A 27,972-nucleotide genomic window follows, 5' to 3' on the forward strand; every position below is an offset into this window, starting at 1 on the left:
GTCGCAAATCAATTGCACACGATAAGAGACATAATACGCTTTGCTCACCAATTCCGGATCTTAGGGATTGCCGTGGGAGGATATTCGACCATACAAAAGCAGCGAATTCAATGATTATCCGCCTATGATCGCCATGTTCCGCATCCCCGATAGCCACCCATCGACCACTCACACGAGCAAGTTCTTTTTATTCCACGCTATACGTGCCTATAAAGCATGTATTGGTCTGCCGTGATGATGCAATGTCTAGAGCTGGGGTAGAGTCTCGCCGCGGTAAACAGCCGCTTTTCCCCCCGCGCGACGTCAGCAGATCCGACATAGATCCACCACCATGCCGAGACCCCCACAATCTGCATGTTGGCACGTATGCAATGCACAAGATGAAAAGCGCCGACTTCCCGCATTGATAGGTTCATGATTCTGATCGACCCTAGGATAGCAGCGAACAAAGATTTTGGAGAACTATTTACATTGTACACCATTAACCTAACACTAGTATATACGACGTACTATACATTGGCAACATGAACGAGCAAGTAGAGCGTTTGGTAAACAAGATCTGGGGTATTTGATACCAGCCTTGAATTCTAGGTCGCATACTAACATCTATCCAGAGAAGTACCAAGACATCCCAGCATCCAAACGCCTAATGATCGCCATCTCAGGAATCCCTGGATCCGGTACGTTGCTGCACACGCACCCCAAACCGCCCTCTCCCAATCTGACAAGAAGGAAAACCAGGAAAAACCACATTAGCAACCATGGTATCCACCAAAATCAACGAGAAACACGCACAGCAATCTCCAGGCACCGCAAATAGCAACCCCATCTCCGCCTTCATCCCAATGGACGGCTTCCACCTCTCCCGCCTCCAGCTCGACGCAATGCCCGACCCGCACAGCGCCCACGCCCGGCGCGGCGCAGCCTTTACTTTTGACGGTGACTCTTTCTTCACGCTTGTGAAGAAGCTACGTGAGCCCATCTGTCCCGAGACGGCAACGATATACGCCCCGAGCTTCGACCACGCGCGAAAAGACCCTGTTGAGAACGACATTGCCATTGCGCCCTCTGTCCGCATCGTCGTCTTCGAAGGCAACTACTGTACGCTGGACAGTTCGCCTTGGCGCGATGCCGCGCAGCTCATGGATGAGTTGTGGTTTGTCGACGTGGACTTCGAAGTCGCGCGTAAGCGGCTTATTCATCGTCATGTTAAGGCGGGGATTGCGAGGGATGAGGTGGAGGCGGCAAGGAGGGCGGATGAGAATGATCTTGTTAATGGGAGGGAGGTTGTGGAAAAGAGACTAAGTGTGCATGAGGTTATTACGAGTCGAGAGGATCCGGCGTGGGCGCCTGAGCAGCAGGGGGTAGGGGACGGAGAGGAGAGAGAGACGAAGCCTGAGATGGCGAAGTTTGTATAGTATTTTTGGGTTTGAAGGTATGTTGATCGTTTTTCTGGTATTGCAAAGAGAATACGTTTTGTTCATTTCACATGCGAGCTATGGAGCTACAAGGAGCGGTAGTGATGAATGTCATACATATGTACGAAGGAAAAAAAATATATACTGTGTAGAAAAAACCTCGAGATGTGCCGCCAACTGCAGCCAAAAACCCTATATACATCCACTCTCAGGTGACTAGCGCAGCTTAAGCAACGACACCAATCCTGTCAAAGTCAGGTCCAGGCGAGCTTCCAGCTCCTGAGATGGTAATCGTGTTGGGACCAGTAGTGCTGAATCCCGAGAGTTCGACGGCATAATCCTTGCTAACATCTTTGCTCCAGTTGTAGCCTGTGAGGGGGAAGCTAACAGTCTTTGCGGCACCGCCGTTGACACTGATTGATGCAACGCGCTCGTTGGTTCCGCCCATGTAGTCGACGTTTCCGTTGATGTAGTCGAAGCGCACGGTTTGGGTGGCCTTTGAAGTGCGGATGTTGGAGAGGGTGACGCGGCCGCCGTTTGAGCCGCCAATGTTGCCGACCTTGTTGGAGGACGTGCAGCCCGAGCAAGGCGAGGTGTTTGCGCCCGAGGAGAGAGAGCCGGTGGATACGGAGACGTAGTTGTACTGTGGCTTGGCGGCTGTTGAGCGTTGGATGTTGGATAGGCGGAGTGGGACAGAGCCGTGAGCTTTGATTTGCTTTGAGAAGGATGAGCCGGTGGTGGTGGTACCAGCCCAGATGTCCTTGATGGTCGCAGAGGCAATTCCCAGGTCGGCCAGCTGAATGGTGAGGGTGCGGCCAGTGTTGCTGAGATCCACAGCCAAGACGGCCATATCTCCGTTTGCGAGATCTCCTGCCCATAGATCACGATCGCCGCTCCATCGTTGGCGGAGGGTAACTGGCTTGACAGCCGAATCCTGGTTGATGGCAATGAGATCCTTGTTCTGGAGGACAGTGACCAATTCGTTCGACAATGCCGCAACATCAGTTGAGATCATCAGCGCAGACTTGAGCATAGCCCAAGCAGCAAAATGTGTGGCTTGTTCGTCGAAAGACATGGCGGAATTGCCAACTTCGAGTAAATCGGCATCGGCAATGTGTCCTGGGCCTACGTTGCCAGATTTGGCGATATGGACAGCTTGGTTGTAGATGCGGAACATTGACGCCCAGCCCGAAGTAATGTCGTCTGACAGACGGAAAGAGGTAGAAATGCCCTTGGTCCACGTATCAGGTCCCTCTAGACCAGCGGAGGTAGAGTAGGGGACACCCCATTGGCAGATCAACATTCCGGGAACGCCAACCTTCTGCAGCTCCTTCCACATGGCGCCCATTCGAGTAACAAAGTCGGTCCTGGCATTCTTTGGGGCATTTTGGCTAGCGTTAGGTCCATCTGCATAGCAGTTGTCGTCTACGTGACTGTCAGCTTTCTGTTGCTTCTGTAGGTGTTTTGGAAACACATACATTTGACGTATTCAGTACCAAGCGACTTGAAAAAAGCGGCATCCGCAGCCTCATGGCCCAGAGAGCCCAAGACTGGACTTGGTGACTGAGGGTCACACATCCTTACACCTGCGTCTGAGTACATGGTCCACTTCATTCCCTTGGATCTTGTTAGGTCGGCGAGTGGCTGGAGTCCGTTAGGGAAGGCTTTCAGGTCCACTTTCAAGGCGCCGTTGGTAGAGTTTCGTTGTCCGTCCCTTGAAGCCCATCCGCAATCAATCTGGAAATACTTGTAACCCGCAGCAACAAATCCACGGCTGGCAAGAGCGTTGATGGTCGTGGTGATTTTCTGGGCGTTGGGACTGCATGACATTTGGTTGTATGAGTTCCAGCCCATGACTGGTGTCTGCTGAAACGACTGGGCTGCCACATGGGAAGCACCCGCGAGGGAGAGAAGAAATGAATTGGTCCAAATCATGGTGAAGACTGTAGTGAGTGAGCGTGCTGGTTGGGAGGTAGCATGTCGTCTTCATGACCATTCTCTACTATTTATACTATATCTTCCTTCAATTTCATCATTGAAACAACACACTGACTAGCGATGATTTACCGGTGGCTGACGCATGACACCGGCTGCACGTCGGGACGACTGCTCGGTCAGGCAGTCCTTGCGCCTTGTGCTCTAATTGTGCAGGGAGAGGATGGCCAAACAGAGTGACAGCGCAACATCTTTTTTCCGCGGAATAATTTGGGGGATCCTCAGAGCCCCATAACTGCGGAGGCTAGTGACGGTTAAGAAGAAGCTTAGCAAGGGCAAACTCCACACTCGGCCTACTGCCTTGATTACCCCGCGTCTCGTCAAACCTGCCGTCATCCATGTCTGTTTCTCTGCCTCGCTTTACTCAACTCGGTATGCCGCAATCGAACAGTCCCGCACATACAACCTTACCACGACTACATCGTCATCGTTGACTCTTGTGCATATGGTTTCCCGTATCTCAGTCGGCCTAAACGCCGTGATCGACACTGTATGGGCCGTGCACATGCACAAAGTGGGTCATTGTTCGCTAGAGCATGGGGTTCACGCTTTGGTTCTGGGGAAGAGTGTGGAGTTTGAAGCAATCGGATGCTCTACAGACTCCACAAGCTTTCCTTCAAGGGATAATGATAAGCGGAGCATATTCCGAGACTCTGTTCTTGGCGCGTTTATAAAGTTGTGCACGTCGCCGCCAGCTCGTCGTACTGTGCTAGCACTTCGTACAGAGTCAGTGGAGCGGGGCATTTATCGACACTGGATGAATACGACTGATTCTGTGCCCATTTTGTCCACAAACCTATCTAGTCTATCTCAGCAATTACAGGTAGCTGCTGAGTAGCGTCGTAACCGGCAGTCATGGCACGCAAATACCTAGGAGGCTCGGGTGAGCGATTAACTGTATGGATCTCAATCGCTGCCAGTACAGTGCTAGTGTAAGCTAAACTTACAGATCACCTCGTACTTGGTTGCTCATTTTAATTAGATTTTACGGGTACGATCAAGGGGTCTTTGGTAATGTCATCATTTCAGAGAACTTCCTTCAAACCTTCGGCCATCCGTCCGCGGACATGCAGGGGACTATGACGTCCATCTATAATATCGGGTGCTTCATTGGTGCAATGAGCACTGTATGGACAGGCGACATTCTCGGCCGGCCACGACAGATCTTGCTTGGTTCGGCGATTATAGGAATCGGAGCGATTATTCAAACATGTAGCTGGACTGTCGCGAGCATGATGGTTGGTCGTATCGTTGCCGGACTTGGCACCGGAATGAATACTTCGACCGCTGGTGTATGGCAAGCTGAAACGAGTAAGATGAACAGTCGAGGAAAGCTCGTCATCATTCAGATGGGTATGTTTCTGAGTTCTCTCAGATATCACGTAAACTGACTGACTATGTGTGTAGCCAACTGCATCACCGGATTTAGTATTTCAAATTGGCTCACTCTCGGCTTCTCTTTTGCGCCCCGCGACATTGCATGGCGCTTCCCACTTGCTTTTCAACTCTTCTTCACCCTCTGTATCTTTGTCATGTGTCCTTTTCTACCAGACTCGCCGCGTCTCCTCATCCGAAAAGGCAAGCATCAAGAAGCACTAGAAGTTCTTGCGGCGCTTGAGGGCCATGGAGCCACACCGGAGTCAGCTTCTGTTATTACCCAGTACAACATTATCAAAGACATTCTGGATCGCGAGCACATGAACACATATACCTGGGTGCAGCTGCTCACTGGAAAAGGCCCGAGTGGTGTGTTGCGACGCATGCTTTTGGGGGCGTACATGCAAGCAATGAATCAAATTAGCGGAATCAATGTAACTTCGTACTACATGAGTTACATTTTCATCAACGCTCTAGGCATCTCAGAACTACTATCGCGTATCCTGGCTGCAGCAGGTTCGGTGGATTACCTAATCTTCGCTTGTTTGGCATACTTTGTCATTGAGCGGTACGGGCGCCGGAAGGTCATGATGGTTTCCGCGGGCGCATGCTCCATCTGCTGGATTGTCATAGCGGCATCCCAGGGACAGACGGAAGCTGGTGGCGACAAGTACAAGCTTGGAATAGTCGCTGTTTCATTCTTCTTCGTATTCTTCGCTAGCTTCGGTATGGGTGTTCTAGGTGTTCCGTGGCTGTACCCTACGGAGTAAGTTCTGTCGCATACTGTCAAGAACGTCAGCTGACATAGCCCATAGGATCAATGCGCTCGAAATGCGAACAAAAGGCGCATCGCTCGCCATGGGTATGTTTGAGCTTCCCGGCTGACCTGTAAACGAATAGCTAACAAACAAAAGCCACTAACTGGATCTGCAACTACGGCGTCGTGCAAGCTACTCTTCCAGGCATCCAGAACCTTGGGTACAAGTTCTGGATCATTTGGGCCGTCATCTGCTTCTCTTTCATTCCGACCACATACTTCCTATACCCAGAGACGGCTAATCGGACCTTGGAAGACATCGACCGCTTCTTTGAAACGAAGCCCGGTATCTTTGTTCATCGCAATAAGCTTGCTGTCCAACTACATCGCCCTATCGAGTTTATCGAGGCCGATGAACGGATTGCCACGCATGAACAAACGAAAATCTCCGAAGAGAACAAGGAAATGAGTGCGGAGTATGTGGAGAAGAGGGAGACTGTTTGAAGTAGCTGGATCGTGAGTATCCCGGCATTGGGCACGCCTAGACTTCGGTTCCAGTAGAGCGGGACACGTTCCCCAACGTTAAGCGAAACGGTTCTAACGTCTGTGGGACTTTCAACCAGCATATCCTCATTTCGTTCCCTAGTCGTTTCGATTGATCGGGCAGGTTTGTTAATTTGGAGGCACTCGGGTTACGAGTCAGGTGTAAACTACAGGCTCAAAGGAGTAGGGGTAAGTCAGCGGCAGGGGTATAAGTCTTCGAAACAAGCCTTAGTACACAATGCTTCCTCGTACAACTAATATACACGATACAAGAAGCGAATAAGCATCTACTGTATTGCTTAAGTGGACAAATTGCGGATAATCACCCGCCAATCAGTGGCGTGATTATGCACTGGTAGATTTTGCACCAATTCTGTGTATGGATGATTGCGGAAGCTATCCCGCTTCGAGCGTAGCGCTGCATGGTGAGGGGAAAAGAACGCGGAAGGGAAACTAGATAGGTATATGATCTTTAAAAGGAAGGCAAAAGATCAATCAAAAATAGAGCGATCAGGCTTGGAGATCTTATGACCCATTTATGAAAACCCAATGAACAAATTCGCTCCCTTTGCGCAAACGAGACGTAGGCGATGTTATCTCTCCCTTTCCAGTATCTCGGAGTAAGCCTGATACATTCGTGCGGGAAAGCTTCTCCTTATAGTCTGTGCGCTGAACGATGTACCCCAGCATAGCTGATACCAACGCTTACCTGTAAAAAGCTTTTTGTCGGCTTAATCTTAACTGCCGGCCGTTGCGGTACTGCAGCTCGGTACTTTCTCTCGAAATGACGTATGTACTTGGTTTCATGCATTTGGTTTAGTATGATGCTAAGAATAAGCCGCTTTGAGTACTCGGTTTGTGAACAAAAGTGAGCGAGGTTGTCAACAAGAAACTTTTGGCACGAATTGGGAATAGAAAAGCAGAGGTTGCATTTCATTTTATGGTGTTCTCCTTGTGTTTTTTTTTTCATGTTAAAGTATCAAAAATCCAATCTGAGAATTACTTGACATGGATTGTTTGGTCCAACCGCTATGGTTCGTTGCAATAACCATCGATGAAATGGACAGTCAATGTGTTCCGTTTCTCTTTCATCAACGTCTCACGTCCAATGCTGAGTAACTTCGCAACGTCCTGTCGGCAATCTAGACAACGTCAGCCTTTTACACTTTTGACGGCGAAAGGATAGGAGTGATTACCCAAAAACAGTCCCCGGAGTTCCTTTCCTTGGCCGCTTGCCAGCCACGCACACGTTTGTCCGCAAAGCGACGGGTCATCCTTGAAAAGGTGCTTGAAAAACTCTTCATCCGTGACATTCCTATCATACTTGTTCTTCACATCTTCTGCAATACCAGCTTCTTTGTGTTAGCATTCTGAGAGCCTTGAGACGAAAGCATGTCAACTTACCTCCACCCATGTTGCCTCGTACACCACCTGGATGAAGCGCATATATATGAATTGCAGGATCCAATCTTTCCAGCTCCATCTCTTTCTGCAGCGTATGCGTTGCGCGGATGAGCGCTGCTTTGGAAGTCACGTATCCAAGTGTCATGGGCACATCTACGGTTCCAGATCGCGATGCGATATTGATGATGCAGCCATGTCCACGGTCGCGCATTTGCGGTAGAAGAGCGTGGATGAGCATCAAAGGCTAGTAATAATCCAATTAGTCCAAGTCTTCCTTCTTGTTTCCCTCTCGTCCAAACAGATAATACGAACAAAAAAGAGAAAGAAACAAGTGAAACTTACAGCCTTGAAATTAACCTCAATCTGCTTCCAGAAATCCTCAAAAGCACTCATAATCAAGGGCCGTTGATCAAATATCCCCGCATTATTCACCAGTACATCAATTGGCCCCAGTTGCTTCGTCACCTGCGCCAGAACTTCTGTCAATCGCTCTTGATCCCGTACATCGCATCCAAATGCTTCTACCTTGACGCCAAAGGATAAGCACGTCTTCTTGGTTTGGTCTAGCTTGTTGACGTTGATATCCAGGAGGGCGACACTAGCACCAGATTTTGCTAGGGATTCCGAAATGGCGGCGCCAATGCCCTGCCCTGCACCTGTTATGAGGGCGATTTTTCCAGAGTTGGAGCCTTGGAGGGTTTCGGGGAGGATGGGCCCGTAGGGGACATGTTGTAGAGGAAGTGTACTGATGCCGAATTCTGCGGGATCCATTGTTGGTTTTGGTTTGTAGTGAATATTTTATACTTTGCAAGTTTTGTGTCTTAATGTAAATTCCAATTGCTAACTGAACTGCTGTTATTTGAATTCCAAGTGTGGCACGGTACTCTTCCGAACATAGGTGTCGGATGTGCGGGGGTGGTCTCGGGGTAACCGTAGCCCCACATGATGTTGTGGGGTTACAGACATCTATCATTGCCGGCTCCGATACACTCTCACTCTACTTAGAATGCGGCAGTATCTTTGATCGTGTGAGTATAGGCAATCTCTTATTGTTGGCATCAAATATGGAAACTGACATAAACAGGTCTGACACAAAGAACGTACGCATCGTGTTTGCAGCCCTCAAAGAAGGTCAAGTCATGGTACTTGTCCCTTTGATTTTCATCAAATACGAGACGCATACGTGCAGCCTGGAATGATAGTTCAATACCGTTATGGTCATGCTGAGCCACAATTGACGACATCAATATTGTCTGTAAAAGATAGAGGATGAAGCGGAAGGAATACGGTGACCTTATCCGAGCACCCAGTGAGTGTTATTAACTAGTATACAGAGCCGAGGAAGACGACACGAAAATTCCAGCATGAAGAGAAGGGATTACTCAACTGTTACAGAAAAGCCTCATATCTCGCCAAACCGCCTCTGATAGGTTGCGAAACGGGTTAGCCTGCCCACATACCGGTTGAGTAAGCATGATGCCGCCTTGGAAGCAGCAAGCCTCCTCGGTAATGCAAAAAGACTCCACTTTGGCGCAACGGCTACCTTGATACCGGAAAATGGATAGCTCGATCAGGAAATATCTAAAATTTAAGGCTTCCAGTTCGTTAAACGTCGGTACTAATTGCAATCAAAGAAAGTCGGATAGGTATCTGATTAGCATGTCCTAGCCAGTTGTACTTTGCAGACAAATGGCAGTATAAGTAAGCTGGAGAATCTACAATTGAAGCACCATCGCCGATTCTAGGCTCGTTCTGTCGCTCTCTTCGGAAGATCTGTTATTCAACAATGGCTCTTGTACGCAGAAGGCATCTCGCTTCACTACTGGCTGTACTGGCTCTCTTTGTCGAGTCAGCTATCTGCGAAGCAAACTGTGAAGCATCTACTTTTCAAGATGTGAAGCTCTCAAATGGAAAGATTCTCAATATCGTCACACAACTCCATACAGGCCTTTCATTCGAAGCTCCCGCAGAGGCGAATCATTACTCGGTTAATGTGACAGATCTGGACGCCTGCGAAGTAACTATCACCTACACCCACCCTGACTACAACGATACCATCAACACTTCAGTATGGCTACCCACTCCCGAGAAGTGGACTGGACGCTTTCTCGGCGCAGGAGGGAGCGGGTGGTCTACAGGACCAGACACTAACACTACGCTCCCTTGGGCGGCGAGTGAGGGCTTCGCTGTTGTCGCAACTGACGGCGGACATACTGGTGGAGACACCGAGTGGTCGCTAGTGAGTCCTGGAAACATCAACTGGATTCTGCTACAAGATTTCTCTTCAATTACATTGAATGACGCTGCGACACTTGGGAAAGCCGTCACCGAAAAGTACTATGGTAAAGCACCAAGCTACAGTTACTGGAATGGTTGTTCCACTGGTGGAAGACAAGGACACATGATGGCGCAGAGATATCCGGATCAATACGACGGGATTCTCGCGGCTGCGCCAGCAATCTACTGGAGTCAGTTGATGCTGCAGCTCTTTTGGCCACAGGTTGTCATGAACGAGAACGGTATGTGTCCCGTCGAAAGAATAGAATATCCTCGCTGATACGTCTCAGGCTTCCCTACCCCATGTGAGCTGGAGGCCATTAATGCAGCTGCCATTCAAGCCTGTGATGATCTCGACGGCCTCGAAGATGGTATCATCTCTCTTCCCAAAGAGTGTTCTTTTGACCCAGCAACTGTCACAGGAAAGGAATACATTTGCCCATCGTCAAACAAGAGCACGATAATCACAGAGACCGTAGCTACAGTAGCTCGTCTTATCTGGCAGGGTGCAACCACCTCCGACGGCGACTTCCTTTGGTATCCAGACAACATTGGTGCTCCCTTCAGCGGCCTCGCTAATACGACATGTGAAAATGGCGCATGTGTTGGTGTCCCATTCTTCTTACCCGAAATCTGGATTAGAGACTTCCTTACTCTTGATCGCAAATTCGACACCGCACAAATCAACAAGACCTACTTCGAGGAGCTCTTTCACCAATCCGTCAACCTCTACGACTCGATAATAGGAACCTCGGATACGAATCTCGACGGCTTCCGCAAAGCAGGTGGTAAGCTGATTAATTGGCAGGGGCTTGCTGACCAGTATGTTTCGCCTGATACCACAACACATTACGTCAAGGAGGTTTATGAGCGCGACCCAAAAGCGAGTGACTACTATCGGTTCTTTGAGGCGCCGGGTATAAATCACTGTGGTGGTGGACTCGGATGGTATCCCGGAGAAGGGTTGAAGGCGCTCATTGAATGGGTGGAGAATGGCGTGGCTCCGGAAACGCTTGCGGCAGAGACATCAAAGGGACGAAAGGCAAATCTCTGCTTGTGGCCGAAACACCTGGTATACGTCGATGGTAATCCAGACGGGCCGACTTCATTCGAATGCCGGTAGATCACTAGGAGATCTCAGGGGCTGAGTCAGATTGCAGAATCACTGATCTGAGCCCAAACAATGTGGGTTGCAGAACATGAAAACACCAACTAAAGTCCTTGGAGAATGGTACCAGGGGCTTACAAGTATTATCGTGGCAGTTTTGAGAGCTAATGAAAAAGCAAATACTCTCACTTGTTCGAACCTGTGGCGTTCTTATCGTTATCGTCACGTGAGCCAGCATCCCACCATTGACCTGGTGGCATGATACTCAGCTAAACCTCATCACCCCTTGCACTACCCGAGATAAGCATCCGCTCCCTTTGTGCCTATAAAATGCCTGGATTACTTTCTCTCCCCACTGAGCTCTTGCAGCAAATTGCTTCTTCACTACCCTGCTCCTCAGCCCTTAACCTACTTCGTGTCAACCACCAGCTACGCAAAGCATGTAACGACCGTCTGGTCTTCCAGCAAATTGCCAAACGTGATTTGAACTACTCTTCCCTCTCCAAATGGGGACTCTACGATGGCCTAATACTATTCGAAGACGACGATCCCCTTCTAACCTCAGCCTCACTGCCCGAGACCATCCGCCTCGCCTTCGCAGCCGAAAAATGCATCAAATCCTCGACCAAAAAGTCCGACGCCTGGGTCTTCAAAGTCCCAAAGAACACTAGGAGATACGACATCCTCGACTGGGTCCCCCACATGACAGCCTTGGGACACTGCGCCATGTCCTCCCTAAAACCCGAATCCTTTGTCATCATCTACGACGACCTGCTCACGTACAAATTCCCGGAAAACGATCTTATTGCTACAAACTTTGTGATTACCTGCACGTTGCTCCACCAACTCCGCTACTGCATCAGCGCCGAAACCCAGGTCAAGAAACCGCTAGACAGGCACTTCAAAGCAAACCCTGGCAGATCCCAAACTTCGCATGCAGATTCAATCACTCACCTTCGCAACCGCGTCCGCAGCTACGGCAGCTTTAAACAAGACTTCCACCTCGACGAAGCCGCCGCACTCTTGCCCGCTTTCCTACTAGAACTAGCCGTCTACCGCCTCTTTCCTGAGCAGTTGCGCCGCCAGCTCCCCGCGGTATCAAGTATATGTTTTAGAGAGCTGATGCAAATCCCACCCTTGTTCCCGCAAGACCCTTCGTCCAGCCCTTCGTTTGCCGAATGCCACGTGCAGAAAATGGTAACGCCGGGCTTTCTGGGGGGGAAATGGACGGGCTATTATTCTGAGCAGAGGGACTCGGCGCATGTGCGCTCGTTTGATCCGCCCATGCGCGATATCAATATCGTGGCGCGGGCGCCAGAGGGTGCGTCGGATGTGGCTGCTGTGATTGATCGCGAAACGAGGGGTGTAGATGCTCATGGTGAGTTTTCGCTTCAGGGCCGCGTCAAGAAGAATGGGCAGGTGGAGCTGGTGAAGCGGTATATTGTGAATGCGTGGACGTGGTCGTGGATGGGCTGTATGACACCATTTGGTATTGCGGGGACGTGGGGACACGAGTCTGCTGAGTTGGATGAGTTTGATAGTTTTGGGGGCTACTTTTGGATTTGGAAGGAGGACTGGTGTGATGGGGATAGGTGAGATGTAAAAGCATGTCTATCTACAATTGTCTTTCTTGTATTACATAAAATGGTTTTAAAACCTGCGAAGCAAAAGAATTAGGCTGTGTTTGGGGTATAATGTCCTCCGCACGCAAAACAAGAAAAAGAAAGAGGAAACAGGCGAGTTCTATCCAGAACAACTCACTCTGCCTCGGCATTCTCCGTCTCATCCAAGGCCTGCATAACCTCTTCCATCTCTTTGGGGCTAGTGATGCCCCAGACGCCACCTCCCTTGACAGACCCCTTCATTCCCACTTCTTTGCCTACCAGATTCCTGCCGACTTTACCTGGCCCGATACCCACATAGCGCATGATTTTCTCTTGTTCATGGAGATACTTTATGCTCTTCCACCATTGCACTGTTTCGACACAACTGCGCGCGAGTAGGTCCTTGAGCTGGTCCTTGTCGGTGAAAGGCTTGCCCGAAACATTGGATATGCACGGCAATATGCCAGGCCATGTCACTATGTCACGCCCGTCTTTGGTCTCCCTGTGCAAAATCTGCTTCATGGTCTCTTGGGCAGGCTTCATGAGAGGGCTGTGAAAGGGGGCGTCGGACTTGAGGCGGACATGGCGTGGATCATGACCACCGAATTGGCGGAGATTGGTCAGCAGTGTGTTTATGCGGGTAATGCTTCCACTGAGCACGATCTGGTTCTTGGAGTTGAGGTTGGCGATGGCGACTTGCTGGACGGCAGGAAGAGAGTCGTGGGAATCTGCCTTTGAGCCGAGTGCGAGGAACTCGTGTATGCCTTGGATGAGGGATTGCATGTGCTCTTCCGATTCACAGACCAAAGCTACCATGCCGAACTCGCCGCCTTCTTCTGCTACGGCCTCCTGGCTGCATTTGGCCATGACCTCTGCTCGCCTCCGTACCATCTTCAGCGCATCGGCAAAGGTGAGGTAACCGCCGGCGACGAGTGCAGCAAACTCTCCTAGAGAATGGCCAAGGGTGATGTCGACACGCTCGCCCGTCTTGAAACCAAATTCCTTTTCCAGTATGCGCAGGATCAGAATTGACGTGGCCATGATAGCAGGCTGCGCATTCTCGGTCCTTGTGAGCTCAGCATTAGTGCCGGATTCTATGACTTTTGTAAGAGGAAGCTTGAGCGTGTCATCGATTTCCTCGAGAATGGGCTTCGCGGTTCCGGGAAAGGCTTCTAGCCATGGCGTGCACATGCCCACGCGCTGGACTCCCTGACCTGGCTTCAGTCAGTAGGCTGTGCCGCGAGGACGGGACATGACGATGGGATGGTACCAGGAAAGAAGATGGCCGTCTTTGGTCGCTTGATTGGTGCATCTCGCACGCCGCTCATCCAGCGCCGTGGGGCAGGCGGGCAGCGTTTGACGGGCTGTCCGCATTGCATGCAGCGTCGCGACAGGCGCGGACATGCGTTGACGACTGGCGAGAGAGGGCGAGACATGGCGAAGCAAGCGGCTACGGTAGTTCTGGAATCATGACTGAGAGACCATGTAAGATCCGCAGACATGCGGAGCTCCTGGACGCGGGGAATTGACGTGGACCCGGCCGCCCGGCTTAGTGCTAGTCGTCCCCCAGTGGCATTACCGTGGGGTCGACGGGCCCCTCCCACGGCCGAGGTCTTGCTTTCCCGCCCTCCCCCACCGACGCTGCTGCTACTGCTACTGCTACTGCTACCATGACTCGGGTCACATGACATGTCCATGTATGTGTTCAATGTATTTAATCCATACCCATCCATATATACATACAGCCCCGAATGGACCGCAAAGCCATCATGCACCTTGAATGTTGAGCCCAGCATCAACCTGGATTCGCATGCCCGTCATGCTGGTATTCTTCGCCAGCATCACAAACGCAGCCACGCAGTCATCCAGGAACGCCTCGTGCTTCAGGGCTGCTGTCGCCTTGAGTGTTTTGATGCGCTCTTCCGAGTACTTGAGTCCCTAATAATTGGTCAGCATTAGACAGTGGGCCGTCGTTGTGCGACAAGAGACGTGTGCTTCGTACCCATTCAGTCAACAGCAAGCCAGGAAGAACCGTGTTGACGCGTATCGTGGGTCCAACAGTCACAGCAAGGCACTTTACTAATTGCAGTTGCGCTGCTTTTGTGACGGAATACGGCATACTGCTCCCTCCCTGGCCGATAGCCTGTCATGAGTTAGTACCCATGCACCAGCCAGTCATGTACGCAAGCGACATACAGCAATACTCCCCGTCGTAATCATGTGCCCGCCATCAGGATTGGCATCAAATGTGGCTCTGGCCTCGGAAAGTAATGCCTTGGGAACTTTGACGTTTGCATTCCAGCACTTGTCCCACTCTTCTTCCGACATGGAGTCGAGATCCTCCCACGCAGCGAAGCGTGTCCATCCCTGAATTTCCGTCAGCTAGCATTCTGTCGATGCAACACATCATTGCACAACAGCATGCATACCGCGTTTGAAATGATCAAATCAAGGCCGCATAGCTGCTTAATCGTCTCCTGAACTACTCGTCTCGCTTCCGACGTCGACGTCATGTCCTATGATCCTTAGTCCCATGCTTACACTTCCAAACGCAGGGCAAATCTTACCGCCTTGATGACTACAGCTTTGACTCCCAGCTCTTCACATGCTTGCTGTACCTTCTGGGCAGGTTCGAGGCGGTTGAAATAGTTAACGGCAATGTTGGCGCCTTCCTTTGCAAAAGTCTTGCAGATCAGTTCTCCCAGACCGCTGGGCGATTGTCAGCAATAATTTCCCAAACAACCAAGCCCGTATAGCCATCTGCTATCAAAGTATCCCTCCTTGTCACTCACGCTGATCCGCCTGTCACAAGGACATTCCGATTTTTGAGGTCGTACGGCATGTTTTGCTGCTAAGTGGCAATCTTGGCTCTATTTTAGAATTTGGCAAATGAATTAATTGTCTCGAGGAAAACTTGACAATGCCAGGTAGATACGGGGAGGCCAAGGTCGAAGCAAGCCGACAATAAGTATATGTGCAGGTGTGGGGCAAGCGCTTCGGGAACTGTGTGCATACGGAAAAAGCACCCCGCCTCAGTCATACACTACTAATACGTACTCGTTCGGATCAGTACCACGACCTCGGCCCACTTCATCACACCGTTTACCCATATTCCGATCCAATCATCCGTCCTCATATACCGAGTTCATACAATATTCATATCTTCATTCACAATGAGCTGGTATATCCCGGCATCCCGATTCGGAAGCTTAGTATATCGAGGCCATCGTAATCATGATGGCCAGGCTACTCAAGGACCCTGACATTGTGGCAAGTCAACCAAAAGTCAGGTGGGCAAATGCAGGCTTCACAAGTTGAGATAAGCTGACTGGCTTCTGGAAGATTTATTCGACAAGATTGCGCTCATCTGCCTCGAGCGTTTGCCATCTGTGAATTTGACTGGCCCTTCAATTCTCAGCCGTCCTACCTTCTCGCATGCTCACTTCTTCTTATACTACTGCCCGCTTCGAATTAGTATATCCAAAATATCTATATTGACAAGGACCGAGCTCATGAACCAAATACCGCCCAAACAACATTATTTGCGTGCACTGCGCTGAACCAAGGTTGGGTTGGACGGCCACAAAGTATTTGCACCACTGGTGCTCGTGCCTGCCAAGAAGTTTCGGTCATTCATCACGTCCGACCATCTTCGTTCTCAGTGCAGCACGCTTCTCTCCTCCCTTTCCTTCTCCTACCAATCCCGCGTCTGGAGGCAACATTTTTTATCCCTTAGGCATGGATTTCATGATCAAGGAATGGACGGTCCTTTTGGACCGCTGTTTGGAGCGCCGCGTCCAATCTGATGTTTTCGCTGCCGCAGTCGCGCAGCTACACGCCAAGTCTCCACTGCCAGGCCGGAAACTCGCCTCTCTGCTTCTTCGCCCACGCGTCGCAGATAACACCAATATCGACCCACGCACTGTAATTTACCTCGAGCAACTGTTGTCGCTGAAGAAGCTTGACGCTTCCGACGTTTTGATTGTCGCGCTTCTGTACTCCAAAGTTCGACTACCAATCAAGACAGAAGAGAAGCCCTCAAAAGATGTGAAATGGAGCAACCCACCAGAATTGGAGGAACTCGTTTTTCATCGTTTGCACAAGGTCTTTGCTGCAGAGGAACGCCCCGTCAACAATGTCGAGGCTGTGCACACCCTAGCTGTTGTAGCACGATGGATGCAGGCAATGGTCACCTCGCATACCAGCGATACCATGATTCAGGCCATGGCTGGCATACAACAGCCACAACAGCAGTCCATTAACGTGCGAGAAGGCCTCGCTATGCTCGTGGTTGGGGTAATCGAAAATTCAAAAATCCTCCGAATACTGAACCACCCAAAAGCTAAAGGTAAGCTCTCCTTGCGCACAGACTCCAGCACCATTACGAAAGGCGTAAATCAGCTATGCACAGTTCTGGCAAAATTCACAGCAGTGTGCCAAGTACGAGGGCCTGATGTTCACTACCGCTGTCCGTAATTGCCGCTGTTGATAAACGCCCCTGTTTTGGAGCAATGACTATGCAATTTCATCCCACAACGAGACTAAAGAGTGTTACTCACAATTGATTAGAGGTGCGCAAGGAACTGACAAAATCTCTCTCATCATTTATCCCATTTCTCTCAAACAACTCGGCGGGGTCTCAGACATCTCTGTCGCTAGCAAACAGGCTAGAGATCTCGCAAAAACAACACGATTTGTACGAAAAGCTTCCAAACGTCAATGGCGAGGGAAATGAGAGCGCCGGTCTTGAAGTTGCTGCGCTTCAGCTTGATGCAGTAATGGAGCTACCGCAGGCGAATACGCGAGCTGGTCTCTACGTATTTCTGAATTCGTTAGTAAGTCATCACGTTACTGACATTGTCCACTCACCACTAACAGTCACAAGCTCGTTGCACGACCACTAACTGATGACTTTGTTATCATTAGCCACTTACATACGCGTTACAAGCTAGAACCTCAGAACATGGCAACTGATCTAATCACGGCTGCTTTCGACATTCTCGCCAACGCCATGTACCGCAATGAGCCTACTCAGACCTTGTTCTACCTGAAGTCTTTTTTGATCAACAAGATTCCTACTATTCTGACGCAGATTTCCGGCTCAATATTTCCAATGACAGTTGAGATGTGCATTACCCAGGCGCTGAGTCACGTGGATCCAAACGCTTTTCCGTCTTTCTCACAAGGGTTTGACGATATTATGGGGAGCAACAACTCTCTTTCAGATGTCAGACAGGATTATCTCAACGCCTGTGTGCTTCATGGTCTCCTTCCAGCGGGTACTGTAGAGCGCCTCTTGGGGGAAGCACCTATGCAAGGACCACCCGCGAAGAGATACGAGAGGAAGGAATTGCTTAATCAGTGTAAATCCAACTTCGACAAGGTCAGCGTATACATTGATGAACTTGAGAATCTTGATGGAAATGCTGGCGCTATTGTTGCAGCTGTGGCAGACGTATGATCCGATCCTTTCTTTGCGTGAAATAGCGTACTAATTTGGTCATAGTTCATTTCACATCTTTGCGATACACAAACGACCATGTATCTAAAGCAGCTTTGTTGTTTGATTTTCAAGAAACCCCAAGCAATGGATGTGATGCTACAGTTCACCTCCCCAGCGAGCATACTACGACCGTTGTGCCAGTTTCTCGAGGACTGGCATTATGATAGCGATCAAGGTAAGATCTCACTTGAAAACAATACGTGCAATCTCTAAAAAGAACAGGCGAATACCAACCCGTATACGACGAGTTTGGTGCTATACTTGTTCTCATCATGGCTTTTGTATACCGCTATGATCTGGTGTACCATGACATCGGCATTAGTCACGATACATTCATCGCGAAGCTATTGCAGCGTGGACATCACAGCATACCACCAGATGAATTGACCGAAGAACAGGGCAGGCATCTTGGAAGCTGGCTCAAAGGTCTCTATGACTCGGACAAGGAAGGTTTGAGTAACGAAGTCTTCGCGTCATGTCGGCCGCAAGACTTTTACTTGATTGTACCAACCCTTTTCCATCAGACAGTGGTGGCTTGCTCCCTCGGTGTTTTGTCTTTCGAAACCGTCAAAGGTGGTCTAGAATGTAAGCAGACTCTAATTCTGTCAATTTTTCCCATGTATAGATGCTCACAAACGTTCAGATTTGGGTGAAACATTTCTCATGCCGTCGCTAATCGGAGGTTTGACCTGGATGGCTTCCTATGCCCTACTACAGACCCACAACGACCTGGACGCAATGACACGCATTTTCAACGCGATTTTACTCTCCGCACCATCATCTGGAGACGCACAGGCTATGCACTCGACTATCATAGCCATGGTGTCAAGTCGCCTGGAGAAGTGCTTCCGTACACTACAGCGACGAGAACCGAATCGCAACAACCTCGACTCCTTTTTGCAGGCCATCAAAATGCACGCACATTATGAACGTACCGTGTTCGCCACACTGAAGGAGCTGGATCAATGGACGAATGCACCTAACAGCACATTGAATACTTCACTGCGACACACTGTGCAACAGCTCTCACAATGGGCTTCAACAGCTTCGATGCAACCGAACCCGCCAAGCTATACACACCGTCAACTATACGCTTCGCTGAAGATGCTGGGTGCGGCCCGGACATTACGGGCTATTGTAGACGAAGTGAAGACGCAGACTGATGGTGGTAACGGAGCAGCGGCGCTTGACGTTGGGGTATCCATTATTTGTTCTCCAACTGTTGAGGACAGCCCCATTTCGGTAGACTGGGTGGGAAGCACAGTACCAGCGCCCACACCACAGCGAACGCGTATGAACCTACGAGAGATGCTGAAGCAGGATTTCGACAATGCAGCCAGCCTAGTCGCTACCGATCCCCTGACCGCGGAGACAATAGTGCGCTTACACCGGCGCGTCGAAGCACACTTTACATCACTAGCGGAGAGCGGACTTCAAGCACCTCCAATCAGCATACCAAGCGTCAACATTGCAGACATGCAATCGCAATCTATTTCCGAGCACCTGAACCGTGCCATGGACGACGCAGCAGCAGCGAGCATGGTCGAGGATATTTCCAATATGGATAACAAGGCTCTCCAGCGCAGCATGGACGAGCTTGCCAACACTGAGGGGCTGGACCTGTCGGGCATCGGTATGGGTAATGGTGATGCAGGAACTGGTGATATGAGCACGGATCTGGGTAACTTACCGGACTTGGACCTAGGTGATATGGGAGGCATGGGTATAGACATGGACATGAACATGGACATGGGTGGAGGCGGAGGAGGTGATGATGACTGGGGACTTGATTTCGACAACATGTAGATGATGGTTAGATACTGTAGCGTGATGCAGAGTATTGATAAGAGGACTTGAGATATATGTTGGTTAGTTATACTCCGTTTGAAAACTGAGTAAATGTATTCTTCATCCAAGTAGTGACTTTTCTGATTCTGATCTATCTTCAGCTGCTTGATCAGCCAACTATACATATTCAACCAAGACGCGAGACTAATATCAATATGGTATTGAACAGAAGCAGCAGCACCAGCAAAAAACGAGACAAAGACTGGAAGAGACAAAAAAACAGGGAATGCACACATATACAAAAGTGGGAGTCTAAAATCCGAAATACAAGCATGATTGCTTACTGCCGCGGAGGAAACCAGGATGATTTCAAAGACGGCTAATACTCAAAAAAAAATCAGGCCATTCCTCTCAACCTAACCCCCTTTACACCAACTCCACCTCCCCAACCATCCCATTTACCGAAGGGGGGGGGGGGGGGGAGGAGAGTTATAAAAAAAAAAGAATAAATTCCGAACGCTTGACAGAACAAATAACGGGGCCAAAAGTGCGGGTTGGCAATGTGACAAGGGAGAAAAAAAAAACAGGAAGTAAAGTAGATGATGGGAAGAGGGAAGGAAAGAACCCAGAAAACTCCAGCCAACTCCATACGTCAAGTGCGAAAAAACACACACAGAGAGAGAGTGTGTTTTTGATATATCAGTAAGAGAAGAATTTCACGACTCGTGTCGCGAAGGCGGCGCATCGTCAAGATGCTGATCCCCATCACGCGCATCAGGGGCCCGCGGACCGACCATCCAATCCTCCATGGCGAGCCACTGACTCCAAGTCTTCTCCGCGCCCTCAATCTCTGCGAGTTGGACTTCCTGGAGGGGTTTGAGAAAGGGGACAGATTCATGGGGGGACATGTCGTAGTGGCATTTGACCTTGGCCCAGCCGACGCTTTTCGCGGTGAAGAGGTAGTTGCGGCGCTCGCACTCGTGCATGGGACCGACGCCTTTACGCCAGTCCTCGCCGAAGAAGCCGTGCATGATGCCTGCGCTGTCCATGCCGGTGACAACGAGGCGGCGGATAAAAGGGACGAGCGAGACCCAGGCTGGCGGCGGGGGCGGCGGCTGTGCGGCGTGGTGGTGGTGGAGGTGGTGGCCTCCGCCTACACTGCTGCTGCTTGCTACTCCAACACCAGCCATACCGCCGGGCACGCGCGACGAAGTGACTGGGCCTTGGCGTGGCCACCCCATGTTGTAAGCGGCGGGGCCCGAGGCATGCGGCAGCGGGCCCGAGGAGCTGAGCAGCGGGTTCTGCGACCATTGGAAGGGCAGGCAGATGTTGATGAGGGCGCACACGGCCTGGACGCCATTGTCGTGCTGGGCGTGGTCGAGGAAGTAGCGCTGGCAGCTTTGGTATGCGGGGTGCCATTCGAAAATGTCAAAGTGCGGTTCGGCCGCCGGCTGGAGGGGCGGTGGTCCTCCTCCTGCGTGCGCGTGCGGCGACTCTGCTGCGCCTGATGATGAGGAGCCCCCACCGCTGTGGTGCGCAAAGGTTCCTCCGCCGCCGCGTGCTTGAAAGGTTGGGTATCCCGCGGGGAAGTTTGTGGTAAAGCCGGGTAGGCTTGCCATGGCGAGCGCTACTACTGCAGGAACGGCTGAAAAAGGTCGTCAGTCTCGGTTGATTCTGGGTTGCTGTGATTTTTGGTTGGTCGGGTTTTTCTTCCGGTGCAGATAGTAAAGAGGGGAGGGGGGTTGTGTACGTGCTTAAGTTGAGGGAGTTGGGAGAGAGAGAGAGAGAGACGGAAAGATAGAGGACTAAGAGTGTTTTTGAGAGAGAGAGAGAGAAAGCACGCAAGCTTTGCGACTTACCGAGCTGCTTGCCGCAGAGGTGGAATTTCACAAGCTCTATTGGCAGGTTTGGTCGGGGTATTTTTTTTTATAAAATACCAACGCGGGAGGGGGAAGGGAAAAAAAAAGAAAGGGCAGGGTCTCAGAGTCCAAGGGCAAGATTGTGGTGAGCAAATAAGATCAATGACGAAACGACCTGGTGGCAGATGAGGTCAGTGCCGCTGGACGAATACTGTCGGGTCGAGGAGGATGCAAGATGGATGGGATAGTGGCGGTGGGGTGGGAATTGAAAGAGGAGCTGAGAAGTGGAGCGCTACAAGATACTTTATATTGGCGAGAGGGTGAGTATTTGCGGCCATGAGGCTCCCATCTAGTACCTGGTGGTATGGAGCTGTGGCTTCGATCACGGCCGCCAGCTTTTGCCTCGAGACGACCATCCCAGCCTTATTGAGATGGAAGCAATTTTAGAATAATCCCGGCGGTGATCCAGTCGAGGCGCCTCGGCTCTAACATGTCTTCTGGTGTGGAGCCCAGCATGGTGGCTATGCGTTCGCGGGTTCGCGCATGGTTGACGCCCCTGCCAAACCAGTCTATGCTAAACCACTGTACGCGGGCGGGCGAATCGTCAACCCTGCCCCTCCATACTTGCTTACATACGGACATGGATTCTCTGCCATGTCGTTGGCTGTTCCCGTCCCGCGCTCTGGCCTATGGTTGCAACCGCTCGTTCTGTTTCCTTGTAGCCGCAAAGGTTATGATGTACCATGCATGTCCCTAGGTCCGGGGAGAGGATGGTGAACGAGGCTAGATCCAGGCGGCAAAGGCCGAAGAGATCCATGCACATTGAATCGCAATGGATGCTTGCCCCCAAATCGTAAACGGGGGTTTGGTCGTATCTTGGGGTCGTCAATCGCGGGAGAGTGAACCATAGCAATGGGTTGTGTGACGGATGCACATGTAAGCGGAAAAGCCACAATAGAATGCGGCCACCAGTGCGCTGGCTTGCATTCATTCCAGGGCCGTGGTAACCCTCCAGGAAGGTTGCCCAACAGGAAGATGCTCGCCGATCCTATAGGGTCCAGGCTCTTTTTTTAACCAGATGTGAGGCTGCCATGGTCATGCTGTGTAACATATAGGCGCCAGGCGTAAGAGAAGCCAGGCACGGAGAAAGCGGCCGTCGGCGTTATACATGAAGGTAGATGTACATGTGTATACACATACAAAGCTAGCGTATACAGACGACGCGAACAATAAAGGTGAAGGGTAACTTGGCACGTGCGTGTGACATGTCGAACCCCTGGCCGTGGGCTGCGATCGCGATCGCGATGGTTCAGCAACCCCGGCCACAAAGCGGGCCATGATGTAACCAGCACCTCACCGAGCAGATCCGTGATGCCGCAGACGTCCATTCCTCGCCCTCTTGGCTGGCCCTTTGCAGCTTCACAACAATAAATTTGGATCCGAGACACTACCGACCGCATTGGCAATGGCTCAGTCGTCGTTTTCATTGGCTTCGCGGACAAAGGTGCGCAGTATGCGGTTACACAAGATGGCACCCATCTCTGATCCATGCAGCTTTCCAATGGATTGTCCATGCCCACCATCCAACTGGGAGTGTATTTGACGTCCGGCAAGGAAACGTATCAAGCCGTGCGGTGGGCGCTAGAGGTAAGCAAGCAATCCGCGTGGTAATATTCCCCGTGGCTAGTGCACAGCATGCTTACAACACCAAGGCGGGATATCGAGGGTAGGGCATCACGGAGGAGCAGTCTGGCTCTCGCCCCAAAACGGATCGTGGATGACGCGTGCAACAGGGTCGACTCGGCGCAGATGTACCACAACGAGCGCGAGACGGGCAAGGCCATTAGTGATTTTCTTGAGAGCGAGGCAAATGTGCACTCGCTCAAGCGCGAGGATATCCACTTCACGTCCAAGCTCGCGTCCAATTCTGCGTATGAAACGGCTCGCAAAGCCATCAAGAGATCGGTCAAGGAAGCGGGGCTGGGCTACATTGACCTTTTCCTGCTGCACTCCCCGTATGGCGGCAAGCAGGCACGGCTGGACAGCTGGCGAGCCGTCGAGGACGCAATCGACGATGGCGAGGTCAGGATTGGAGGCGTGTCCAACTATGGCGTAAAGCATGTGAGTAGTTCTGACCCTGGACCCTGGCGGCCATGATGGATGATGGGCGGGCCTTTACTTCACTCCTCCTCGGTCGGGAAGTCCCGTACCTCTCGCGGCCTTGGCGCGAACACCGGGCCTGAAGAGGCAATCTGTGCAATGGCTTTTCAATTATTGAATTGCGCAGAAACGAGTCATTGCAGCCCTTGGGCGCCCGACTTCGCCGAAGTCAGCTGCTTGCTTTGTAGAGAGGTTTTTGTTGTTTGCTGACCAGCGGCCGACTCTAGTTGCAAGAGCTGCTCGACTCGAAGCCGAGGATTGCTCCCGCGGTCAACCAGATTGAAGTCCATCCCTTCAATACCCGCAAGGACATTAGCTCGTTTTGCCAGCAGCACAATATTGTCGTCGAGGCATATGCCCCACTTGTTCGCGCCCTGCGGATGAAGCATCCGACCATTGTGTCTCTCGCCAACAAGTATTCCTGCACCCCTGCCCAGCTGCTGGTCCGCTGGAGTCTCCAGCACGGCTATGTTGCGCTGCCCAAGAGCGTCAAGAAGGAGCGCATGATTGAGAATGCTCAGGTTGGGGGCTTCGAGATTGAGGCTGCCGACGTCGAGGCGATGGATGCTCTGGACGAGTACTTGGTGACTGGTACGTTACTCACGTGGCTGCACGCTATGGTTTTGTAGCTTTTACTAACAAATGTTTTTTCTTCCACTTCCAGACTGGGACCCTACCGACTGCCCTTGAGCGTGGAGGTGGTCAGGTCGCGTGCGTGCGTGGGGGTTTGGGTAGCCAAGCCGTGGAGGATGGGCGTGTTGTGGTACAATGTACATACATGCGTTTACATACAAACTACGAGCGGACATGGGCAAATTTGATATTATGGAATTGCATGAGATGTGTGTACTACAGTGAAGAGGTGAAGACGCTCCAGTCCATTTTTTGCCATTACTACTCGCGCAAACTACCTACTAATAGAGCACAAGTCGACGCAAGCCGTGCAATGCAACAATAGTCGAGGTCGAGCATTCATCTCCAAAGACACGCAATACTACCGTTACCACTGCTAAACAAGTCAGGGTGTCGCGTGTGCGTGTGCGTGTGCATGTGCGTGTGCGTGCACGTCGGGCACGGGATGCATGGGTTGCACCTAGTACGTACAGCCCCCAGCCCACATGCTCGCGGCGGCGCCCGCCCTCGCCGCCTTATCCTCTGGCCTGACAAGCGACTAGCAAAACCTCAACGTAACCCGCCCTCCGCGCCGACGTCGGCATCCCTCGCGCCCCATGGATAGACAGCCTTGACTGTGTGCAATTACAGCGCCGCCACCAGCCTGAAGTGCCCGCATCCCGCCTGCTACACGTGCAAACGCGCCGCGATACACGGCCTTGCCCGCCCATTGGCCCGTTGCTTATCAGTGCAAAAAGTGTACACCACGGTTTGCATCAACATGGCGCATAGTAGCCTGCCCGCGACCATTCAGCGCCTCCCCGCCGCCCAATCGCACGGCCTGTGACGTACTGAATTCGACTACCATTTTGCTCCGCTACCGTCGTCGCAATGCCCTCCCGCCAGCGGCCAACCCTCCAGCCCACGGAGACTGCTATTATATATACCACTGAACTTCTGCTCCTGCCTCTTCACAGCAACTTCTCAGACTCCAACTCGGTCAATCTTCTTACCCAGACACTTATCCACCAAGACACTCGACTCCCACTTCATCATGTCTGAGCCCGAGTTTGAGCAGGCCAGGAAGGGTATGTCCGCGGCTTGACATTGCCATCTACCCATTGCCCCAGCACTACTAACCCTCTCCCATAGAGCTCGTCTCCACCCTCGAGGCCTCTTCCCTCTTCACCAAGAACCCCGAGTACAAGAAGGCCCTCGAGGTAGTCTCCATCCCCGAGCGCATCATCCAGTTCCGCGTCGTCTGGGAGAACGACAAGGGCGAGTGCCAGGTCCAGAAGGGTTACCGCGTGCAATTCAACTCTGCACTTGGTCCCTACAAGGGCGGTCTCCGCTTCCACCCCACTGTCAACCTGTCTATCCTCAAGTTCTTGGGCTTTGAGCAAATCTTCAAGAATGCCCTCACTGGACGTACGTCATCTACCCCAACCCATCCCACTTTGTGCATAACTAACATTCTTCCATAGTCAACATGGGCGGTGGCAAGGGAGGTTGCGACTTTGACCCCAAGGGCAAGTCCGACAACGAGATCCGCAAGTTCTGTGTTGCCTTCATGAGGGAACTCAACAAGCACATTGGTAAGTCCACACCCCTAGCGCGTCTTTGACATTTCCCCCCGGTGGGGCATGCACCCGCAACGGCCTCGCATGCCTGCATTCCGACTGCACGCCATTCAGAGACCCGCAGATCAGTCTTGCCTATCTTCCCGTCTACTCTAGTTTATCCGTCGGCGACGTTCGCTGTCCTCTTGGTACCCCAATGGAACATTTGACTTACGTAAATTTACAGGTGCCGACACCGACGTTCCTGCGGGCGATATCGGCGTAGGAGGCCGCGAGATTGGCTACCTCTTTGGCGCATACCGAGCGGAGCGCAACCGCTGGGAGGGTGTCCTTACCGGCAAGGGAGGCTCATGGGGAGGTTCATTGATCCGTCCCGAGGCCACTGGCTACGGTCTCGTCTACTATGTCGAGCACATGATCAACTACGCCTCGGGCGGAAAGGAGTCATTCGCCGGCAAGCGCGTTGCCATCTCCGGTTCCGGAAACGTTGCCCAGTTTGCTGCCCTCAAAGTTATTGAGCTTGGTGGTACTGTCATCTCCCTCAGTGACAGCAAGGGTGCTTTGATCGCCGACGACGACAAGGGCTTCACCCCAGATGTCATCAACCAGATTGCCGCACTCAAGCTGGAGCGCAAGGCACTCACTGCCCTCGATAACCACAGCTACAGGTACGTCGAGGGTGCTCGCCCATGGAAGGAGGTCAAGAAGGTCGACGTTGCTCTTCCATCAGCGACCCAGAACGAGGTCTCCGAGGACGAGGCCAAGGCACTCATCGAGTCCGGCGCCAAGTTCATCGCCGAAGGCTCCAACATGGGCTGCACACAAGAGGCTATCGAAGTCTTCGAGGCTCACCGTCGCGAGCACAAGGGTAGCGCCATCTGGTACGCTCCCGGAAAGGCTGCCAATGCCGGTGGTGTCGCAGTCTCTGGTCTCGAGATGGCCCAGAACTCTCAGCGCCTATCCTGGACCGCCGAGGAGGTTGACGAGAAGCTCAAGGGCATCATGAAGGACTGCTTCGAGAACTGTCTCAGCACCGCAAAGGAGTACTTCACCCCTGCCGACGGCGAGTTCCCATCCCTTGTCGGTGGTGCCAACGTTGCTGGTTTCCGCAAGGTCGCTGCTGCCATGCACGACCAGGGTGACTGGTGGTGAAGACTTTGCCGCTGACTCGACTACCTTTTGTACTTTTGTATACCTTACGATACCTTTATATTGGACATGGCGTTTTCGGCTTTAGCCTTTGTACATAGATACCTCTTATGAGTAGAATGATTATGATTCAAAAATACCTTCTTGCTAGTGTTTTTATTGTGAAATGGAGGATACACAGCATTTCTTCAACACTACAAAACATTAATATTAAATGATGCGAGATTCTCTCAGCACAGCAGTGATACACCGCACTACGTCACCAGGTGTAGAAGTGTATCTCCAAAACACGGAGCCAAAAAAAACAAAGACTACATTTGTGTCTTGTCTGCCATGTTCTTTTCTACCCCTCCACGCGCGACACTACGTAGACGCAACCCCGCAGCCCCTCCCCCCTTCCCCACCTCCCTCGTCACACAGCGATGAAAAGCAAAAGAGAGAAGAATAAAAAAACACGCCTACATGCTTCCTTCCCGTCAATCCTATCAAAACCAAGAGAACAGCAAAAGAATCAAGAATAGAAAAGTTGTACACCTTACACACTTGTCCTCATCGCCATCAACACCCACATACTACCCATGCCAAAGCTACCCCTAAGCTCATTCCCGCATCCATCCTAGCCTCCTTTATTTACTTAACCTCTCTACCCCCTTGTTTCCCTGTAGTAATTCCGTACATTCACTGTGTTAGTACTGGGAAGGGGAAGGGGGGAAGAGAAGAGAAAAATTCTCATAACGCAAAAGGAACGGTCATGCGGCCGTTTGGGGGGGGGGTTTGGGAAGGGTGGGGGGAGGTTGGGATGGGCTTGTTGTGTGTAACGCTTCGTAGTATTAGTTCT

The 27,972-nt window shown here is 51.4% G+C and overlaps 11 protein-coding genes across 11 annotated transcripts; 7 read left to right on the plus strand and 4 right to left on the minus strand.

Moving 5' to 3' along the window:
- Positions 1-524: 524 nt before the first annotated feature.
- On the plus strand, positions 525-1,418 carry COCVIDRAFT_34230 (hypothetical protein; the record flags this gene model as incomplete). The annotated part of the gene is made up of 3 exons (XM_014705397.1): positions 525-564; positions 615-680; positions 742-1,418. The coding sequence occupies 3 exons, from the start codon at positions 525-527 to the stop codon at positions 1,416-1,418; spliced, it is 783 nt and encodes a 260-aa protein (XP_014560883.1).
- Positions 1,419-1,644: 226 nt separating this feature from the next.
- Positions 1,645-3,353, minus strand: COCVIDRAFT_12577 (carbohydrate-binding module family 35 protein; the record flags this gene model as incomplete). The annotated part of the gene is made up of 2 exons (XM_014705256.1): positions 1,645-2,843; positions 2,897-3,353. The coding sequence occupies 2 exons, from the start codon at positions 3,351-3,353 to the stop codon at positions 1,645-1,647; spliced, it is 1,656 nt and encodes a 551-aa protein (XP_014560742.1).
- A 915-nt stretch (positions 3,354-4,268) lies between these two features.
- On the plus strand, positions 4,269-6,051 carry COCVIDRAFT_88272 (hypothetical protein; the record flags this gene model as incomplete). Its single annotated transcript, XM_014705398.1, has 5 exons — positions 4,269-4,345; positions 4,396-4,766; positions 4,821-5,556; positions 5,606-5,652; positions 5,705-6,051. 5 exons carry the CDS (start codon positions 4,269-4,271, stop codon positions 6,049-6,051), a joined length of 1,578 nt encoding a protein of 525 aa, XP_014560884.1.
- Positions 6,052-7,119: 1,068 nt separating this feature from the next.
- Positions 7,120-8,265, minus strand: COCVIDRAFT_88501 (hypothetical protein; the record flags this gene model as incomplete). Its single annotated transcript, XM_014705399.1, has 4 exons — positions 7,120-7,232; positions 7,287-7,442; positions 7,495-7,738; positions 7,837-8,265. The coding sequence occupies 4 exons, from the start codon at positions 8,263-8,265 to the stop codon at positions 7,120-7,122; spliced, it is 942 nt and encodes a 313-aa protein (XP_014560885.1).
- A 1,015-nt stretch (positions 8,266-9,280) lies between these two features.
- COCVIDRAFT_88377 (hypothetical protein) lies at positions 9,281-10,894 on the plus strand (the record flags this gene model as incomplete). The annotated part of the gene is made up of 2 exons (XM_014705400.1): positions 9,281-10,019; positions 10,062-10,894. The coding sequence occupies 2 exons, from the start codon at positions 9,281-9,283 to the stop codon at positions 10,892-10,894; spliced, it is 1,572 nt and encodes a 523-aa protein (XP_014560886.1).
- Positions 10,895-11,209: 315 nt separating this feature from the next.
- COCVIDRAFT_88392 (hypothetical protein) lies at positions 11,210-11,440 on the plus strand (the record flags this gene model as incomplete). Its single annotated transcript, XM_014705401.1, has 1 exon — positions 11,210-11,440. A coding segment is annotated over one exon (231 nt), but the record flags the coding sequence as incomplete, so codon positions are not given.
- Positions 11,441-12,636: 1,196 nt separating this feature from the next.
- On the minus strand, positions 12,637-15,325 carry COCVIDRAFT_34236 (hypothetical protein; the record flags this gene model as incomplete). Its single annotated transcript, XM_014705402.1, has 7 exons — positions 12,637-13,697; positions 14,298-14,421; positions 14,486-14,626; positions 14,680-14,850; positions 14,913-14,999; positions 15,051-15,192; positions 15,276-15,325. The coding sequence occupies 7 exons, from the start codon at positions 15,323-15,325 to the stop codon at positions 12,637-12,639; spliced, it is 1,776 nt and encodes a 591-aa protein (XP_014560888.1).
- An 896-nt stretch (positions 15,326-16,221) lies between these two features.
- COCVIDRAFT_23161 (hypothetical protein) lies at positions 16,222-19,792 on the plus strand (the record flags this gene model as incomplete). The annotated part of the gene is made up of 6 exons (XM_014705283.1): positions 16,222-16,831; positions 17,053-17,318; positions 17,369-17,938; positions 17,990-18,161; positions 18,209-18,571; positions 18,630-19,792. The coding sequence occupies 6 exons, from the start codon at positions 16,222-16,224 to the stop codon at positions 19,790-19,792; spliced, it is 3,144 nt and encodes a 1,047-aa protein (XP_014560769.1).
- A 698-nt stretch (positions 19,793-20,490) lies between these two features.
- Positions 20,491-21,393, minus strand: COCVIDRAFT_88226 (hypothetical protein; the record flags this gene model as incomplete). Its single annotated transcript, XM_014705403.1, has 3 exons — positions 20,491-20,889; positions 20,956-21,172; positions 21,269-21,393. The coding sequence occupies 3 exons, from the start codon at positions 21,391-21,393 to the stop codon at positions 20,491-20,493; spliced, it is 741 nt and encodes a 246-aa protein (XP_014560889.1).
- A 1,705-nt stretch (positions 21,394-23,098) lies between these two features.
- On the plus strand, positions 23,099-24,483 carry COCVIDRAFT_88410 (hypothetical protein; the record flags this gene model as incomplete). Its single annotated transcript, XM_014705404.1, has 5 exons — positions 23,099-23,137; positions 23,188-23,297; positions 23,427-23,754; positions 24,021-24,384; positions 24,458-24,483. The coding sequence occupies 5 exons, from the start codon at positions 23,099-23,101 to the stop codon at positions 24,481-24,483; spliced, it is 867 nt and encodes a 288-aa protein (XP_014560890.1).
- A 976-nt stretch (positions 24,484-25,459) lies between these two features.
- COCVIDRAFT_23164 (hypothetical protein) lies at positions 25,460-27,137 on the plus strand (the record flags this gene model as incomplete). Its single annotated transcript, XM_014705284.1, has 4 exons — positions 25,460-25,493; positions 25,558-25,833; positions 25,890-26,000; positions 26,212-27,137. 4 exons carry the CDS (start codon positions 25,460-25,462, stop codon positions 27,135-27,137), a joined length of 1,347 nt encoding a protein of 448 aa, XP_014560770.1.
- Positions 27,138-27,972: the final 835 nt, after the last annotated feature.

This window comes from Bipolaris victoriae, assembly GCF_000527765.1.
Source record: "Bipolaris victoriae FI3 unplaced genomic scaffold scaffold_9, whole genome shotgun sequence".
NCBI lineage: Eukaryota > Fungi > Ascomycota > Dothideomycetes > Pleosporales > Pleosporaceae > Bipolaris > Bipolaris victoriae.